This window comes from Trichosurus vulpecula, chromosome 4, assembly GCF_011100635.1.
Source record: "Trichosurus vulpecula isolate mTriVul1 chromosome 4, mTriVul1.pri, whole genome shotgun sequence".
Taxonomy (NCBI): Eukaryota; Metazoa; Chordata; class Mammalia; order Diprotodontia; family Phalangeridae; genus Trichosurus; species Trichosurus vulpecula.
This window is the reverse complement of record NC_050576.1, coordinates 298496936-298517495: the sequence shown is the minus strand read 5'-3', so window position 1 is coordinate 298517495 and position 20560 is coordinate 298496936. Positions and strand designations below refer to the sequence as shown.

Genomic DNA, 20560 nt, shown 5'->3' with positions numbered 1-20560 from the left:
TATTTTCCTGAATTAGAAAAATTAGCAAAATTCATGTGAAAGAACACAAAGTCAAGATTATCAAAGGAACTAATGAAAAAATGTAAAGGCTGGAGGTTTAGCAGTACTCGACATTAAAGAATATTATAAGGCAGTAATTATCAAAGATATTTGGTATTGGCTAAGAAATAGAAATATAGATCAATGGAACAGAGTAGCCACACAATCTACAGCAGGAAATAAATATAATAACCTTGTATTTGACAAGTGTAAAGACTTAAGATTTTGGGATAGAAATTCATTATTTGCTAAAAATTATTGGGAAAACTGGAAAGCAACATGACAGAAACTGCGCATTGACCAATATTTTATACCATTTACCTTTTAACACTTTTTAACAATTAGTTTTTTCATCAGTATGGGCACTCCTAAACCTCTACATGCTTTAGTAGTTGGCTCATTCAGTGACTACAGATGAGTCCCTATGAATTTGGTCTTGTTTTCACATGTTGTATATATAACACATCACTAGGCACATCCTTGATGTCCATTCAGCTTGGTAAGACCTGTGGGAACTTATAATCCATTGGCAAAATTTCAAGGATCCAGGGTGACCTCCGGACCACATAGGAACATTATGTTAATGGAAGCATTTGAAAATCATTCCATAACATCACATCCAGGCACAAGAAGTAAAATATTTTGTATTTAACAGTCCTTCCCTATCTTTAAAGATCAAAGCAGGTAGAATGTTCACTTGTTTTTGAAACTTTACCTAGTATACATCCCCAGTTGGTTGATCGTTTGTGGCATGCTTTATTAGATTTTTTAAAAATGAAATATCCCATTAAAGTCACTATAAGGAATAATCAAACCTGGGGGAGCAAAATCCACTTATAAAAAGTTCTTGCATTACAGTAACTATTTTCTTTATATTTTTCTCGATAATTTATAGTATAGGAAGGAAGATTTAGTTTGAGAACAAGGGAGAGAATATTAAAAAGAGGAGGGATACTGGAATCTGCTACTTGGGAAGTCATGGAATTCTTGTCCCTGATGATTTTTAAGGAGAGCGTAAGTAAGAATCTGTCTTGTGTAGTTTGAGCGTTGTCTAACTAAGCTTGGTTGAATGAACTCAAGACTCTTATGCTGCTATCTTACTTCTCTCGCTTTTTGTAGTGAGGAAATTCAATTCACTTCAAACCAACAAGCATTTATCGATCACTGTGCTAGGTGCTGGGTATACAAAAGCATCAAATAGTCCCTGCTCTTAAGGACTTTACATCTTCCTGGGAGTTATATTATACATGTATGAAAAACAGAAGATAACTTTGAGGAAAGAGAGAGGAATAGCACCTGGAATAGGCGGGTGGGGATGAAGAAAGGCTTGCCTTGGAGGTGGCACCTGAGCTGAACCTAGAGGGAAGATAAAGATTTAAGAGGCAGAGGGGAGGAAAGAGTCCATTCCAGGCATGGGTCAGGTATGGAAGACAGCTTGTAAATAGGTAAAGAGATAGGAGAAAAATTTCTCAAGGGCCAACATTTAAAATTAATTGTGAATGATCAGTCTGTGATCGTGTCTGCCAGGGAACAGACAGAGAGATATTAATTACAGAATATTCTTACTCCAAACAGTTTTGCTTTTGCAGCATTGCTGAAAGGATATATATATATATATGCATATGTCTATATATATATATATATGCATATGTCTATATATATGTATGTGTGTGTGTATGTGTGTGTGTGTGTGTGTGTAGGGTGTGGGGTTGTTCAGTTGTTTCAGTTGTATCTAACTCTTCATGAACCCCTGTGGGGTTTTCTTAGCACAGACACTGGAGGGGTTTGCCATTTCTTCCAGCTCGTTTTATAGATGAGAAACTGAGGCAAACAGGGTTGAGTGGCTTGCCTAGGGTCACCCAGCTGGTAAGCATCTGAAGCCAGATTTGGACTCAGGAAGATGAGTCTTCCTGATTTTGGGCCCAATACTCTAATCACTGCACCACCTAGCTGACCATAGCAGGTGGGAAGGAGAATCTCTATTTTTTCATTGATAAATCAAAAAGATCCCTTAGTATGGGGTCTGGGGCATCCATTTACATTTAGAGGATCTGAGTTCACTTTAGGACTAGAGCATTGAAAAGATGGACAGATCCACACTGTTGGAAACCTGTATTAAAAATAATACTTTGATGGGGTGGGAGGGTAGGGGGAGAAGATAAGGTAACAGGGATAGGGTAAAAAGAGTGGCTGAGATAGAAAATAGTGAGTAAAAATAAGATGGAGGAAAATTCACAAATAGTAATTATAACTTCGTGTGTGAATAAGATGTTTATAATGCCTCTCTTTGTGGGGGCAAAATTGGAAATTATAGGGATCCCCATTAATTGGGAGAAGGCTGAACAAATTGTGGTATATGGCTGTGATGGAATACTACTGTGCCATGAGAAATGATGAACTCAATGATCCTAAGATCATTGATCTTAGGCATGGAAAGATTTACATGAAATGATGAAGAGTGAAGTGAGCAGAACCAAGAAAACATTGTAGACATAACAACAGCAATATTGTTTTAAAAACGACTAAGTCATTTTAACTATGATAAACACACAATTTAAAAATAAAGGATGTATGAAGAAAGACACTATCTGCATCCAGGGAAAGAACTGATAAATAGAAGTAGAATAATTTACACACACACACACACACACACACACCTATTTGTGTCTAATCGTAGCTATCTCTAGGATGGGGGAGGGAAGAAAAAAAGGAAATTTATGTGATAACTTCGTTGTATATTTGGAGGGAATAGCAAGTTGTACATGGTAGATTTGCAGCTTAAGGTGCAATCATCTTTTTTATTGTATTGTGCTATGGAACTGCTTGTTTTGGTCTGTGAATTGAAAGTAAAATAAGTTTTACAAAAAACCTTGAATTTGTAATGTTATCTTAAGTAGGTCTGGTGGTTCAGTATTGCAACAAAATGAGAGACTTTTTGACCAAATTAAGTTTATTTAGCCATAGCATGGAAAGTATATCTATCGAAGATACAGTAGCGATGCAGTTGAGCATAGCTTCCCTACCTCTGTGATGACCATGGCGGCACAATGGTCAAGAATGGGGGAGGAACCTGTGGTTCCTTCTATGTTGGCTTTCATACTTTGGCCACAAGGAAGACATCAACATCCTGATTATTGCTCCTTTGGACCAATGAAGCCTTGAGGACAGTTTTATGACCTTTTTTGGGGGGAATACTAGCCTACATGGCAGTGAACCTTAGTAGATGTTATTGCTACTAGAACCCCACATTATTAAGGAGAAGAGCAGGAATTTAAAACGAGTTCTTTTGATTCAAAGTCCAAAGATCTTTCCAGGACAAGTAGTCTTTCAGTTCTGGTACGTAGTGAAATTTAGAAGTCCTCAGTAGAAAGGGTTGCAGTGACAGTAGGAAAATAGAATTCATCAAAATATTTGAAAAGAACATGACATTATACATGAAATAATGGAAAATGTTGCCATGGAGTCCTTTTTATCTTTTGAAACACAAAGAGTTCAGTACACAGGATGAGAACTCTTTTTATAGAGATGAATGGACAACTGAAATCTACAGGTAACTAAAAGAATTCAAGCATCTCTCCTTATTAAGTTTAGTTAGATTTTCCTTCCCTTCCATCCTGACTCAATCCAAAATACAGATCCCTGAATCAAAATGACCTAAAAAGAAGCAGCAGAATATTTTATATTTTCCATCAAGCTTATTACCGTTTCTAAGGCTTATTTCAGGAGTGCAGATTTTTAAGAAAAGAATAGGCTACACTAAATGTCACCTTCCACTTTTTGCATGCCCCTCTGCTAGCACAGAGCTGCCTCATTAAAACCATGCCTATGTAATGCCAACATCCAAATGAGCAGTGAACAATTTACTTAACTAGCTAGACAAAATAGCTAAATGACTGAGATCATGCATTTAAAACTGAAAAGAACATTCATGATCATGTAGACAAAACTTACTATATAGATCAAGAATGAGGGGCCCAGAAAGGCCTAAAGGCATGTAAGTAGCAAATAGTAAAGCCAGGTCCTTTGACTGTGAAGTTTTTCCTTTTTTTATCTAGATATTTGGAATTGTGTATATAAAACTATTATTTTTATAGAAAATTTCTTTTTCTCCCAAATCAAGACATATCTTTTCAGTGTCTAGTATGTGTTTTATAACTCGGCGATATTCCAAACTACTATAATCGGTAGAAGGCAGCATCATTCTTCTATTTCCCAGTGTTATAAGCTCGGTGTTACGCTTGACTTTTGTCCTTGACCCCACATAGTCATTCAATTCCCAACTTATCAACTCTTCCTCCACCACTTCTCTCAAGTTGGAAAAGGGTCTTCTTTCAACTAAAAAAGCTACCATTCTAGTTCAGGCCCTCACAATGGACTGTTGCTTTGTTTCAACTCCTTTCCCTCTCTAAAACACTCTCCACCCAACTGCTAAGGTGACTTTTTAAAAATGCTAGCATGAGCATGAAACTCTCCTACTCAATAAACTCCAGAGGCTCCCTATTACCTCTAGGATAAAATATAAATTCCTATGCATGGCATTTAAAGCCCTTTGAAACCTAGCCCTATCCTTTCTTCCCATTCTTATTGTACATGACTCCCTTTCCTATACTCCCTATTTGAGCCAAACTGGCCTTGCTGCTCCTCACACACAACATTGCATCTGGGTCTTCATGCATTTGCGCTGGCTGTCCTCTATTCCTGGAATGTATTTAAGAACATTATTCTGAGAAGGGGTCCATAGGCTTCACCAGACTGCCAAAAAGGTCCAAAATACAAAGAAAACACTATGAACTCCTGCTCTAGAAGGAGACAAGGGTTTAGCACACATCCAAAGATTGGATTTCCATGGGATAATATAAGGAAAAGCTCAATTTTTCTTCTTCCCCAAGTTACTTTGCCTTTATTTGATATTTATTCTGTATATACTTACTTGTGTATATGTTGTCTCCCCCAATAGAATGTAAGCTCCTTGAGGGCAGGGAACATTTAATTTTTTTGTGTGTATTCCCAATACCTAGTACAACTTCTTTCCCTCTAATTTCTGCCACCAACCTCTTCCATCAGTCTGATTCTAGGACACTTTACACACGGCCTCTGACTCCATCTTCAGCATGGAATAGTAGATAGGGTACTAGACTTGGATTCAAGATAACCTGGGTTGAAATCCCACTTCAGATAATTATTGGTTGTGTGACCCTAAGCTGGTTCCCTAGCTTCTCTGGGCCTCAATTTCCTCACCTGTAAAAGGAGAGAGTTGGATTCAATGACCTTTAACCTTTCTAGTTCTAAATCTATGACCACATGATCCAGTCTTTTCTACTTCATATTATCTTCCATGGCCAACTTTGATTCCAAGATAACGATTAGAACACTTTTTCCTCCTGCTGCCTTTCTTTGTTCTAACCCATGGAAACCCTCTTCCAGCCTTCATGTGTGTTCTAGACTCTTGTTTCCATCTAGATCAGAGGTTCTTAACCTATTTTTGTATGATTGACTCCTTTGGCAGTCTGATAAAGTCTATGGACCCCTTCTTAGAATGTTTTTAAATGCATAAAATAAAATATATAGGATTACAAAGGTATCAAAATAGTTATAAAAATATTTAAAAATCAAGTTCACAGACCCAGGCCAAGAAATCTTTGGTCTAGATGAAAGCTTCTTTAGGTGTAGTGAATCTCCAGGGCTCAATTCCTCACTGATGTCTTACGGATTTGTGCCTTAGGCATCCTGTCTTCTTCCTTTTATATAAAATAATTTCAAAATGCTCTAGGTTAGTACCCACAACTACCTCACTGGTGAAATCAAGTAACTATTAACTTGTACAAAATAAGTGCTTCTTTCCCTCCCCATTCTTTGCCAAAGATAGTAATTCCTTTTTGCTTCTGAAGAAAAAAAAGACAACCAAAACAACTCAAAAAATCCCACTACTGATTATGCCAGTAGGTGTCAGCCATTCACATAAAAAACAAAACAAAACAAAACAAAAACTCTCAAACAACAGCAAGCAGTAGACACTACTGCTCATTCACTAAATGTCATTCTTTGAGTTAAATGCTATTATTTATTTTTTAAACAGTTTTTATTGATGCTTTTTTATCACTATCTTTTTTGGAAACATAGTGCCACTTCCCCTTCCAAATTGAACCTTCTCTAGTAATAAAAAACAAAAACAAACTATATTCCTTTTTAAAATATTCATTTCCCTTTTATTATGAACTTAAACAACAAATTGGAACATTTCAATATACAGTTGGGCCTGATTAGTGGGATTAATGAATCTCCTGAGATGGTAGAATTATCACAATTTACACTTCATATTTCCATTGGACTGGACCCAATTATTACATATTGCATAATTATGGCTTCAAATAGTGTGAATTCAAATGCATTCAACCAGAATATTTCAAAGGATTAATTGTTCTTACTAATAGGGACCTAACTATAGAAAGAGGAATAAAAATGAGACAGGTCTATGGAGCTGTGAAAAATGTTTTGTACTGTTTTCAGAAATTATTTCACTGTATCTTTGTGTTTTCAGGGTCTAGCATAATGCCTGGCATATAGTAGGTACAAAATAAATGTTTGTTGATTTTAAAAGAAAGATTTAGCGTGGTTATTAAAAAACTGCTCTGCTTGTCTATTCCTCCCTAAGCTACCTTCTGTCATTTTTGTTTCTTTTTCATATTTTATTGACACTTTTCTTTCATTTCTTTTTTATGTTATATCAGTTTCATTACAAAATTCTATTATATTACTTCTATTAAATTTCAGTTAAATTTTCAGTTTGAACCCCTATCAGAAGTCCCATGAGTATAGCAAACAGAATTAGGTCCTAAAGATTTCAGAGAGAGCATGTTGTAATGGTTTAAGGTTCTGAATTTGAAGTTAGTAAGACCTCAATCCCACTGGAGAGATGTATATCTGAACCTGGGGACTGTGATCCCAATTTTTCTAAAGTTTTTTCTATAAGACTGTCCATAACAAAACTGAATCATGATATCTTGACCCTTTAAACACCTATGGTCACCATGAAGCATCCTTGCTCTTAATCTTCCCTACCATTCACCCTAGGAATCAATCTGAATTAGTTGCTAGTATGCCTAAATATTACATAATTAAGTCAGGCGTGATAACTCGACTTTAACTATTTTCATCTCAGGTATGGTAATATTCACTCCTGCTTCAGACACCACATATGTGACCCTGGGTAAATTATGTCACTTCTGTAAATTATGTCACTTTCTCATCTGTAAAATAAGGAATGTTGGAAGTCAATAACCTTTTCCTATGGTCTCTGGCAGCTCCAAATCTGAGATGTTATGTATCCAATAATCTCTGCCATAAAGGAGCCTATTGGTGAGGAAAATAAATGATTTTGATGGGCATGGAATTGTCATCATTTGATTCTAAAAATACGCCAGTACATTAGTGAAGAGGTTGCTAAAGGCTAACACTTGAGAAGCATCCAAGGGAGATCAAAGTCTACCAGTACCTAGACTTGTCAGAGAACCATCTCACCAAACAAAATGAGGGGCTAGCAGAGCATGAAGGCCTTTGGTGACTAGGAATTGTTGAGACTCTCCCTCCTACAAAATTTTTATAGAACTTCCACACCCAAATTGATTGTTGTCTTTTGAAACTTTGGTTTATGTTCAATCATTTTGTGAGATTATGTTATTCAAAACACTTGTAGAATTACTCTCTATTTTTTTTTAATAAAATAGGCATCAAATGTTAGTGTTTCCCAGTTTGATCACTCATCTTGTTCACTAGACTTGCCTCTGAATGACTTTTAGCTGGTTCCAAAAGTTTAATCTAGCCCCAAAGGACAAAGACTTGCCACCATTAGTATTTTGAAAAGACTGTGCCTCAAGCCCTGAAGGCAATTCTAAATGAAGTGGTTCAGAAAATGTCCTGAGCACCAGAAGAGCCATTGGCATAACCTTTCATGTGATTTCTTTGAAATGCAACACTTATTTGGGTATATAAGTTTCCATGTGTTTATTTTAAAATGAGTCACATTACTATGCTTAGTCCTGTGCCTGGCACTTAGTAAGGGTTTAACAAATGCTTGTTAACTGTTAACCGATTATGTAGTTGCACTTCAACAGGCAGATTGCCTACCTTCTTTAGAAAATGTCACCTTATCTGAGAAGGATATTGGAACTTTTTGGACTCATTAATTACTTTAGGGATAAAAAAAACACCCAAACAAACTACTTCAAAACATTTCAGGCTGGTTTCAAATTCAATTTTCTTCTAGGTTTCAATTAAAGATGGAAAAAAAACTAGATAACCTGAGTGAACCTGAGTTAATTGCTATTACACCTTAACATTCTCCTAAATTCTTACACTGATGCCTCATCAGGATTTGATAGTGTTCTCAAAAACTCTGCTAAAGTCACAACGAACTCTGGAAGGTCCTATTGAGCTAGAGGCCTAGAGAGGCCTATCGAGGCCTCAAGGACAGTGATAGAATGTCACTCAAGAACTAGTTTTACTAAATTCCAAGAAGTGCATCGTGGGTTGTCTGGCCATCAAGGGACAGATCCTTTGACCACAGTGACTTAAGAGACCATCTGCTAAAGTGGGGAGAGGTCCCCATCTGAGCCATTGGAAAAAAAAAACCTCTCTACTGGTGATATCATAAGTCATTGGAAGTGTTAAATAAATTCTCCTTACACTGATGCTAAGTTAAAATAATTGCACTCCCCACTAGTCCTATGTCATAGTATAATCCAGAGAGTAAAATCTTAGTAATTATGTTCCCTTCTGGTATACTCATCCTATTAGGAGATAAGAATATATAGGAGCAATCATCTTGCTTTGATGTTTCTGCCTGAGGATGGTGAGTAATGTTTGGATAGTTTCAGTAAGTTTGTGTGAAGCATTCAGATTTAATGTGTGTGTGTGTGTGTGTGTGTGTGTGTGTGTGTATGTGTGTGTAGGGGCTTTGGTTCTGTGAACCCTGTCCCTGATTGCACTTTTATTCAAGTTGAAAATCAGTAGCTCTATGCCACAAAAAATATATTTCAATTAATCAACAAATGTTAGTTGAGTACCTACTATGTGCCAGGCATTGTGTTAGGTGACTGAGATACTAAGAAAAAACAAAACTATTCCTGCCATGAAGGAACTTACCTTCAGGTGGGGGAAACAATATCAGGCTTCATGTAAAAGGTGCTATTGGAGTTATTTTGAAGGAAACCAGGGATTCAAACTATGAAATAGAAAGGAATTCACCTGCAGAGTCTAGGAGAGCATTTGATTTTGAACTCCAGTGCCTGAAAGGCAAGAATTAATAAACATTCCTCTCAATTCTCAGTGTAGCAAAGTTTCCATCCCACACACTCCCACTTCAGGCATCTGCATATACAAATCAAAACACTTGTAAGTCATAGAATGAACAAAAACAAACAAAAGGGCTTCCTGTGGGGTGAATGGAAATTTTTACGGGGTTAAATTTCCAGTCACATAAAAAAGTAACCTGAATATTGGAAACTACAAGCAATTTGATTGGTGTTGTTTGGAGATTTGAGGGGAATGAGAAGGAACACATGTAAAACATTCAACATGAGGTATAATTTAATTAAGGGCTAGCGTTATGGCTACTCAAAAATTGCGTTTGGCCATGGGTATTTGATATGCGGTACAGGGTATTTGGCCAGAAACTTCTGAAGAATAAGAAACTAGGCTGTTGTGGAAAGGCAAAGATATTCAGATAAAATAAACACCACCTCTTTCTTTACCCTTCCAACTTAATCCATGTCCACCCTTAATAGAATCATCATTTCCATAACCTGGTTTTCCCCTCAATGTGTTTGCTTAGACTTATGTTTTAATTTGTTTCTTTGGAAATTTTTATACTAGGATTTTTGGGACTTCATTTAGTAACCCAAAGAAAGTACTGAGATAAGAGAAAAAGATGATGTTTAAAGTAATTTCTGGCCAGGATCACCACTGCGGTACAATGGCCATGCTCCAGAATGGGGAAGGGTTCTTACATTAGCTGAAAGAGGCTGTGCCAGAGTAAATGTGTACCAAGCAGGTTTACTTAGTCAATAAACATTTAGTAGGCAATTACTATGTGCTAGGCACTGTGCTAAGTCCTGGCGATACAAAGACGGGTTCCTGCTTTCATGGAGCTCAAAGTTCATGTGACATTTCCTTAGCTAATCTAATTTTATAATAATGCCATTAAAACATGACAGACCCAATAGATATGTGGCCAAAGGATATAATTAAGCACTTATCCATAGAAGAATTGCAAACTATTAACAGTTGTATAAAAGAATGCTACAAACTGATAATAAGAGAAATGCAAATCAAATCAACTCTGAGGTTTTACCTCAGACCTATCAAGTTAACACAGATGACAAAAGACAGAAGTGGCCAGTGTTGGAGGGGCTATGGAAAGATAGGCACACAAACACAGTGTTGATGAAGTTATGATTGAATTCAAACATTTTTGAAAGCAGTCAGAATTATGCAAATAATGTGACTAAAAATGTTGAAATCATTTGAGAGATTTCACTGCTAAGTAAATACCCCAAGGAGGTTAGTGACAAAAATAAAGGCACCACATACAGCACAACATTTATGGTAGCACTTTTTTGTAGTAGAAAAGAATTATAAACAAAGTAGATACCCATTAATTATGAAATGGTTGAACAAATTGTGGTATATGAATATAATGGAATATCACTATGCTATAAGATGGAGAATATGATGAATACAGAGAAACATTGAAAGGCACAAACCAACGTAAAGTAAATTAAGCAGAACCAGGGAAAGAACCAGGAAAGCAGTATGCACAATGCCTGCAACAGTATAAATGGAAAGAACAAGAAAAAAATAATTGACATTAGTGAGTAGAGCACTGGCCCTGGAGTCAGGAGGACCTGAGTTCAAATCCAGCCTCAGACACTTGACACATGTACTAGCTGCGTGACCTTGGGCAAGTCACAATCCAAATTGCCCTACCCCCAAAAAAGAAGACACTTTCCTCTACTTCTTTATGGAGATGGGGGACAATGGATGTGTAACACTACATTTAATGTCAAACTTTTTCAATGAGTTGGTTAGTTTTGCTGAATTGGTTTTTCCCCCTCTTTTTATTCTTTGTTCTAAGGGATTTTTCTCTGAGACAAGGAGCTTGAGAAGGATACTTTGAAAGGTGTAGGTTATCTGAATGAAATTTATTTGCCCCCTGAAAATTACAAAACCCAAACTCAATTTTTTTTTTAATGTAGGCCAGTGGCCAGAGCTCATTCTTGCTGAACCTCTTCTCCAGCTCCAAGAATGTCTTAACATAATCTTCTTATAAAGGGTCTCCTTTCTTCTCTCTCTCTCGTCCCAACCTACTGTGGTTTCAGAGAGCCTAGATAGCTCTTGTTTTTCTCAGCTTGGCCCACCAGCTAAGATAATCTCCAACAGGGGGAACTCTACTGCTTAGTCAGCATAATCTCTACTGAGAAAAGTTCTTTTGTCCATTGGACTCCCATAAGGGTTCCATTAGAGTCCATTCTTGGGAAGTGCTTGCTTTGCTAGTGTATGGCTCCTTGCACTTAAAAATTTTTTATTGATGTTTTCTGTTTCTTACATCATCATGTAATACTTCCTGAGCACCATTCCACATGACAAATAGTACTTTTTGGAAAAGGGGAAAAAGTAAGCACAACTGATCAATATATTGAAAGATTCTGAAAACAGATGCAACATGTAACACCTGTGGACCTTCTGCCTCAACAAAAAAGGCTACTTTGGGGGTTATCTTCTCATATCTCTTCATTTGAGTCCCACATGAGCTTTATAATTTTGTTACATTTACTTTTGATTTTTTGGCCTATTGTTCTTTCTATTTACACTGCATACTTTATTACTGCATATATTGTTTTCTTGACTGCTTACTTTAGTCTGCATCAGTTCATATAGATCTTTTCATGCTTCTCTGTATTCAGCTCACTCATAATTTCTTACTACGTTCTATTGATGTACCAAATTTATTTAGCCATTCTCCAATAGATGGGCATCTACTTTGTTTTCCATTCTTAGCTATCAGAAAAAGTGTTGCTATAATATTTTGAAGTGTATAAAGACTTACTTGGGGTATAAGTTCAGGAATGGAGCTGGTTCAAAGGGTATGGAAAATTTAGTCACTTTATTTACATACTTTCAAATTGCTTTCCAAAATGATTGTGCCTATCTCTCAACAATTTTCCAGTATTGACTGTTGTAATTTTTGGGGGGTCATTTTTGCCAATTTGCAGGTTGTGAGGTGAAACCTCAGGGTTGTTCTGATTTACATTTCTCCTATTAGTGATTTGGAGCATTTTTTTATGCAGTTGTGAAAAGTTTCATTTCTTCTTTTGAGAACTATTTGTTTGTATCCTTTAATCATTTATCTATTTAGGAATGGCTATTAGTCTCATATAAGCTAATTATTGTTTCCGTATTTTGGATACCAAATCCCTATCAGAGAAATTTGATACAAAGATTTTCCCCCCATTTAACAATTTCCCTTCTTATCCAATGTGCATTTATATTGTTTGTGAAGAAGCTTTTCAGTTTCAAGTTCTCTCTTCTTCTGTAGACATGGTATTATGTTCCTTCAGTTACTTTACTTTAATCTTTTTTTTTAATGCGACCCTGTCCCCACTAGCTCTCTTCTCCTCCTCCCTGAGCCCCTGTTTCCATTTAATAGTCTCCGTTTCTCTCTTCCCCTTCTTCATTAGTTTTCACATTTTTTAGGTTCCCCTTTCTGAAACGCACTTCTTTCATTCTCTTCATTATCTACCTTTTATTTCTGTTCATTCTAGATCCTCATTTTCCAAGTCACGATCCCTATGATTATCTGATCTCTCTCTTTTCTCTGTATTCTTAATGCAGTCAAAGCTTCCAAGGCATTCATTCTAGGGTCTCTCCTCTAGCCACTTTCTGTGACTGCCTTGTAGGGTTTGCCCCACGAATTTCTCTTTTCCATTGTGCCACACCTCCAGAACAATGGCAAATATTCCGAATGTCAGAGAGGACACTACCCATGGTAGGACCCCTCCCTCACTAGTCTTTTATTATACAGCCCGGTTCTGATCTATACTCTCTGTTGTCGACCTTCCCCTACCACCATATTTGCCTGAAAATCTCCTCCCTGTGTCCATGTTCTCCCACTTCTCAAGAGGCCAGTTGTCTCCAAGGGTCCCTCTCTCTCAGAACAAGTAGATTTTTCAAGCACCAAATCCCTCAGGCTTCAACCAGCATAAGGCTCTCATTTCCCTTCACTGATTATCTCTCTTCATCCATGGAATATTCATAGTTGGAACCCATCTCACCTCCAAAGTAAGGCCTCCTTCCTTTTCTCCCCCCTTTCACTCTTTCCCCATCCTACTCCTCTCCTCTTCCATAGACTCTTCCCTTTCTAAGACCACAGAGGTCATCTTCTCCTCATTTCTAGTCCTTGATTTGATCATGAGAGCATATCACTCACTCATCTCTACCTCCCTACTCCCCTCCCCCCCTTTATGTACCTTTTTATGTTGTAATGTAGTCTCACAAAAGAAGATTTAACCTGTAGACAGGATGTTTCCAGGTTCTGTCTTTGTCCTCGTCTTCACTGGTACCCCACTCCTTGTACTTTGAATCCTTTCTGGAAAGCTCTCTATTTATGTCCCCTGAACATTGTTTCACTGAATGTTTTTATGGGATCAGTGACACTAGGCAAGATTTGCCAGTACTGGGAAAAATAAAATTATTTGTAAATGAATCTATACTTAAGGATTTCAATACAAAGCTTATGGCTGCTCTTATGATGATTCCATAGGTTTCCCTTCTTTTTGCTATAAGAAGGTATTAGATATGTGTGCATGTGTTTTGGCTAGTAATTCTCAGAAAGGATCTTAGTTACCATCATGGCAGCAGCAAGTGACGGCACAAACCAAACTATTTGATCATTCTCTTTCCCATGACTTTTTAGGATTTTTATTACCATAGGCTATGGCAGTTGGACTGTTCCATTAGAATAGGCTTTAGAAGAAGATGATGGGTGAGACTATCTCTAGACATAAAAATGCTCACGTGCTTGCAGACCAACTGAGAATAGCAGACTGATTTAATGTTTTGTCTTTTGGACTATTTATTGTAGCCTGAACCCCAGACATTGCCTCCTGTTAGCATCCTTGTGTTCATCGTTGTCATGCGTGGAACCCTGTTTTTGCTTTTGACTCTACTTATTTCTTTCACCTCTATAAGTCTACTATATGTCTGTAGGGATATTGTAGGGACAATATCTTTTTTTCATGTTTTTATTTCTAAAGCCTACCATAGCACTTTTCATATAATTGGTTATTCACCAAATATTTGTTGATTTGAACAGAATCCTAACCATTCCACATTCTGAATGTTCTAGCTAGTGAAAGGCAGGATGGATAGTGGAAAGAGCACTGCCTTTGGAGTCAGGACAATGCTATAATCCTAGCTATGTGACCATTGGCAAGTCACTCAGTTTCCTCATTAGTAAAATCATACATGCTTAATTTATCTTAAGAGGGGCAGCACGGTGTAGTCAATAAAATGATGGCTTGGGAGCCAGGAAGACATGGGTTTATGACTCATCTCTGAGTGACTCTGGCAAGTCACAGTCTCACAGACCCAGAGTCAACTGTCAAGATCATAAGTTGTAAAGAAGGTGCCAACTGCATTGGTTGAGGGTGTTCCCTTATCCCTTATCTAGGAGTTCCTGACACCAACAAAAGCATACCAGTACCTATTACCTATTTTCACCTACATATCCCATGAGCCTATTGGAGGAAAGTGCTCTACAAATTTTAAGCATTTTATATGTATATATGTATATGTAAATGTATATATATGATTTATTGCTTTCCTCTCCCATTTTCTTGTCTTTCTCCAAAGCCTTTCCCAGGTTTAAAAAACAACAGAATAACTTGGAATATGTGAGAATATAGGTAATATTCATCAGTTAGTTGCCTAAGAAATACTGTTATTCATAGGAGTTGATAATTTAGGGGAAGTATGTCTAGGGGAACAAAGTTAACACTAAGAGAAATACGTGTGTGTTCAATGACAAACAGTCTAGTACCACTACAACACGTGCTCTCATACTCAGAGCAAACTTTTCTTCTCTACGTTAACCTGCCAGTAACTCGTGGACACATTTATCTTTCGTTTTTACAAGCCACAATAATACCAATATAGCCTTTGGGAGCTAAGTGAAAGCCTTTGACTTTGTGCTTTTGCATGACTTTCAACTCAACCCCCACACACTTCCTCCCCAGAGCTTAGAAAAACAACTGAAGACGTGAATTCATCCATCAGCTTTGAAAAATCCCGAGAGAGGGTGGTAGCATCTGTTTCAGACAAATATGAAGACAGACATCTTACTTTTTGTTCTCCTCTGCCTCCAGGCTAAAATTCTAGCAGGTGAGTGGCCCTACTATGCTTTTCCAATTAGGTTATAACCCATAAAGAGATTAAGAACATCATGGCAAGAGAAGCCAAGGACCAGAGGATGGGCTTGGAGAAGTGGGAATTGTAAGAGAAGATTTACGTGTCCAACTTTGGGCCTGTCACTGAGGTCAGATTCACTTTTTGTGCTTCTATTCCTTTTTACCTGTGATATTGTCTTCTTTTGCTAAGGAAAATGGCACAGGCCGTTTTATAATATTCTTGTTATCTTCTTGGAGTTACCTTTCACTGCCAGAAAATAGAATTCTACTTTCTTTCTCTCCTATAGAGACACAAATTAAAATGGCTCCCATCAAAAGGATTTAAACTGCTCAGTTACTAAAAATAAATAGTGCTCACATCTGGAATGGGAATTCTTATTTTGCAGGAAAACTAAATAGATGGTGTTTGAGGAGGAACATTTCGATATTTTCATCTTTCTTGTGGTCTGCATCTCATAATACCCAGTTAGTCCAGTTTCCTTGGCATTGGATGATACTAGCTTCCACTATATAACGGAAACTTAAGGGATGAATGGGACAAGCGAGAGGACATTTTTATTTTGGAGATCCCCCCCCAATCATCCTTCTTTACACTGGTTATTTATTTTCCTTTAACAACAAAATGTACACCAAAGGCCCTCACAAAAACACGTACATATTTTGATGATATTTAGGTGAGGACTTTTGGTGTACATTATTTATAAACCGTAAAAAAGGCCCCAAAGTTATTCTCACTAGACCCTTTTTTAATAGAGTTGAGATTTAACTGTCCTTGTCTCTAGCTCAGAAAACAGTGGATGATGCCTCATTTCACGTTATTTTTATTTGCTCTTCAACTCTGTGCCATATTCTTGATGGCTGGGAAGGCATACAACTGAAGTGATACATGAGAAAGAAGTGCTGCTAACAGCAGAGTTGAAAGAAGACAATTTGACAGGCTTAATCATATAAGTAAATATATTTTGGAGTGGTACAGAGACAAACACTTTAATTTGCCTCCAAATTTTTAAATGACTCTATCTCGACATAAATGTACATGCCTGGATCTGTGGTGATACAGGATGAATCAATGGCACAGGAAGAAAAAAAACCTGATTGAGGCCTATGAAGTATTTAGGACACACGGACCTTGTGGTCGTTCCAGGGGATGCATCAAATCCACTTCTAGGCCACCACAGTGACACATTTGCCTGTGCTTTCTCTATAAACGAAGACAATCTATGATTAGTTAGGGTCAATGGAGCCTGGATGGTATTTATTTATTTAAGATATGTTTATTCAGGGCATACTGTATACAAGTCACCATGCTTGGTGATGAGGGAGATGCAACAATGAATAGGACATGGCCTCAGGATGCTTATATTTGAATAGGATTGTTGATTTTTCTTTGTACTTCCAAAGTTTTGAGGAACAGTCAAACAACAGTAAAGGATGCTACATGAGTCTGAGTGTGTCAATCAGACTGCGAGTTGTGTTAATATTAGCAGTTTAGACCCAGCATGAGGTATTTCAAGTGACCAGAGTGATTTGGTAACTCTGGATAGTAACTTAATTTTTCTAGAGTACGATTAATCTTGCATCATTTAGATATTTATTCACCGATTATGATAGTACAAATAGTACCAGGGGCACATCTTATTTTCATTTGATGGTTAAATAAACTGAAGCACCAGGGACTAAGGATGTATAACAATAATGATAGTGATGATTATATTAAAAAACTCTGCCAAATTCCATAGATTGGTATTTTAGGTGCCATTCAAAGATCTCAAAGCAGAAGTAGAATGTAAGCAGTCCCATAGAACTTAGGCTTCCAGAGGGAAGGGGCTATTTCAGTTTGTGTTTGTACCTGTTACAGTGGCTGGCACTTAGTAGGCGCTTAGTAAATATTTGTTGAAGTGAGAGCAGAGCAGGAATGCAGGGTATGAGAACTCAGGGCTTGTAACTCCCACGTGGATGCCCTGGTTTGTTCTGAAATTCATGTAAAATTGCAAATAGATCAGGATAATCTGGAAAATAGGAGAGGTTGGTCAATGAGGGAATTTTTTACTTATTCCAATTCTCTTTGAGTCTCCACTAAAAAAGTTTAACGAAGTCTAAGTCTTGTTAATTATGGTTGTTATTATCTATTGCGCATAGAACTGCAAGAAAGAGCTTGGTGGTGCAGAGGATACAGTGTTGACCTCAGAATCAGGCTGACCTGAGTTCAAATCTCACCTGAGATACTACTTATGTGACCCTGGGCAAGTCACTTAACCTCTGTATTCCTCAGTTTCCCCAACTGTTAAATGGGGATAATAATAGTGCCAGCCTTGCAGGTTCGTTTTGAGGATCAAATGAGATATTTGGGAAGTGCCTCGCGCAGCATCTAGCACATAGTAGGTGCTTAATAAATATTTATTTCCTCCCTATATAAAGCATCTTTGACTAAGTAGGTAACTTCTAACTGCATTTAAGGGCTACTGGGAAACTAGTCTTTCCTAGCTTCATTCATTCATTTGACAAACACTTATATAGCAACTATTTTGTTTTTGTCATTGTATTTCTAGCACAATGATCGGCACATAGTAGGTACTTAATAAAGGCTTATTGATTAATTAACTATGTATAAAACACTGTGCTATTCCTTTCTCTGCCATAAAGCATTAAAACAATGTAGACATAATTATTCATTGTAAAATACCAATAGTTCTTATCTGTAGAGAACTTTACACATACATGTATACACATATCATATGTATGTACACACATAATACATATACATACATATACACATATATACATACTCTCTCTCTCTCTCTCTCTCCCTCTCCCGCTGTATGTATGTACTGGATCTCCCCATCTCCCTATCTCTTCCTGGCTGAAAGCACAGGACTATTCATGGGCCCTAACCCGCTATTGATCAACAGGGAAGCTTTGATATGCTTCATTTATGACCTGGTCCTATGATTTTTAGGCAACCTGGTGTCTAATCCCCCCGCCCCCTTCACCTCACAGAAATTAGTGCAAATATCCTATCAGCTTATCCCTACTGTAGCTCAGAAACCCAAAGTTTATGAAATCTTTCTGCCTCAGCCTCCCCAGTAGCTAGGATTACAGGCATGTGCCACCATGCTCAGCAAACTTTAAAATATTTAAAGAATCTTCATAGCCTGGGCAAAGGCCAAGAATGGTATGAATATATACACATTTACCGCGGATGAAATTGAAGTTCCTCAAGATTTAAGTGATGTGGCCAAAGTGAGATACCCATGTGGCTTGTCAGATCAGAGATTAGAATTCAGTTGTTATGGCTCTTAATCCAGTGCCCTTTCTACTCTACACACAAATTCTCAAGCTTCATGTATTTCTTATCCATAAGGACAAAAATATTTCCCTTTTTCTTGACACTGAGTTAAGAACCCAGAAGTTATCTTATAAAAATAGCATCTTTCTATGCCACAAGTGACTTGTATACTAAGTTTTCCACATTCTCCTAAGTTCTAACTGCCTGTAACATATCTCAGCTCAGCATGTGTACAGCTCACCCAACTGTTCCACTTAATGTATCATCTGCTGTGGCATGCTATGCCCAATAACAGCTTCTTGAGTCAGAAGCTGTCTGGCAGTTTTGTTAATGAGTTGAAGTACAGAGCACCTTTTGTTCTTTATTGGTCTAGTTAGCACCCATGGGGCTGAAAGTAAAAATACACCTTTGTCTACAAACGAAATGGGTTTTAAATTGTGCAAGGGTTTCCCACCCTCAAATTACAAGCCAAACATGTCTATTTCATCTTGGAGAAAACACACACACACACAAACCACACACGCATGTGCACACGCACACACACTGAGAGAGAGAGTCAGAGACACACACAGAGAGAAACAGAGATAGAGACAGAGAGAGACAGAGACAGACAGAGAGAAAGTCAGAGAGAGACAGAGTGAGACAGAGGCAGAGAAACAGAGAGACAAAGAGAGAGAGAGACAGAGACAGAGAGAGAAACAGAGATAGAGACAGAGAGACAGAGACAGAGAGAGAGAGAGAGACAGATAGACAGATAGAGACAGACAGAAAAACAGAAAGAGTCAGAGACAGAGACAGACAGATAGACAGAGACAGACAGGCAGAGAGACAGAAAGTCATAGAGAGACAGAGAGACAGAGACAGAGAGAGAGACAGAGACAGAGTGAAACAGAGAGAGAGACAGAGAGACAGACAGATAGAGAGACAGAGAGAGACAAAGAGAGAGAGACAGAGACAGAGACAGAGAGACAGAGACAGAGAGACAGAGAGAGAATTAGGTGCTCTTTGTTCCTAAAATATGCTCCTAAGGTAAAGACTCTTAATATGCATGCTGGCATAATTATCACATTTCACTTCTTCACTGAGTACTCATGGAACCTTTACTTAGTATAAGATTTAACAATAATTATGATGATAATGATGAGAGTTAGCGTGTATGTGACGCTTTAAGATTTTCAAAAGTTTTATAAATACTATCTCATTTTATCCCCATAACAAACCTGTGATGTAGGTGCCATTATTATCCCAATTTTTACAGAAGAGAAAATTGAGGCATATGGTGGTTAAATGACTTGCCAGCTAATAAATATTTGACTTTGAACTCCTTTGTGTCTCCAGTACTTCATCTATTGTACCACTTAGTTGCCATTTTTAAGATTTTATATAGATATTATGTTAGTATTTGTATAAATATTATAAGAGAAAAACCTAGGGTAGTGATAATGACAACTCAAAGAATTCCAATGTGTGTAGTTCTTTTCTCACAATGACCATATGCTATGGTTAGTGCACACAATCTTACCACTTAACGGATGAGGAAACTGAGGCTCTGAAGAGTGAAGTCAGTTGTCCATAGGCACATAGCCAGTTAGCAATGCAGTTGGGACTATAATTTAGGTTCTCTGACAAGTTCAATGTACTATCTACTTCATCACATTGATTCTTCAGGTATTGGCCCATTTTACCTCCTTTTGCTTCCAGGTTAATCAATTGGAGTATTTTTATTCATTCAGCAATTATTTATTGAACACCAGCTATCAGCCCTAAACTGTGC

At 37.5% G+C, this 20560-nt stretch overlaps 1 protein-coding gene across 1 annotated transcript in view; it reads left to right on the top strand.

The window, feature by feature from the left end:
- Positions 1–15363: 15363 nt before the first annotated feature.
- Positions 15364–20560, top strand: part of ICOS (inducible T cell costimulator) — a 29579-nt gene continuing 24382 nt past the window's right edge. The window contains exon 1 of the mRNA XM_036756867.1: positions 15364–15474. Coding sequence (XP_036612762.1) covers positions 15417–15474 — 58 coding nt within the window. The 5' untranslated portion in view covers positions 15364–15416. The remainder of the gene's footprint in view (positions 15475–20560) is intronic.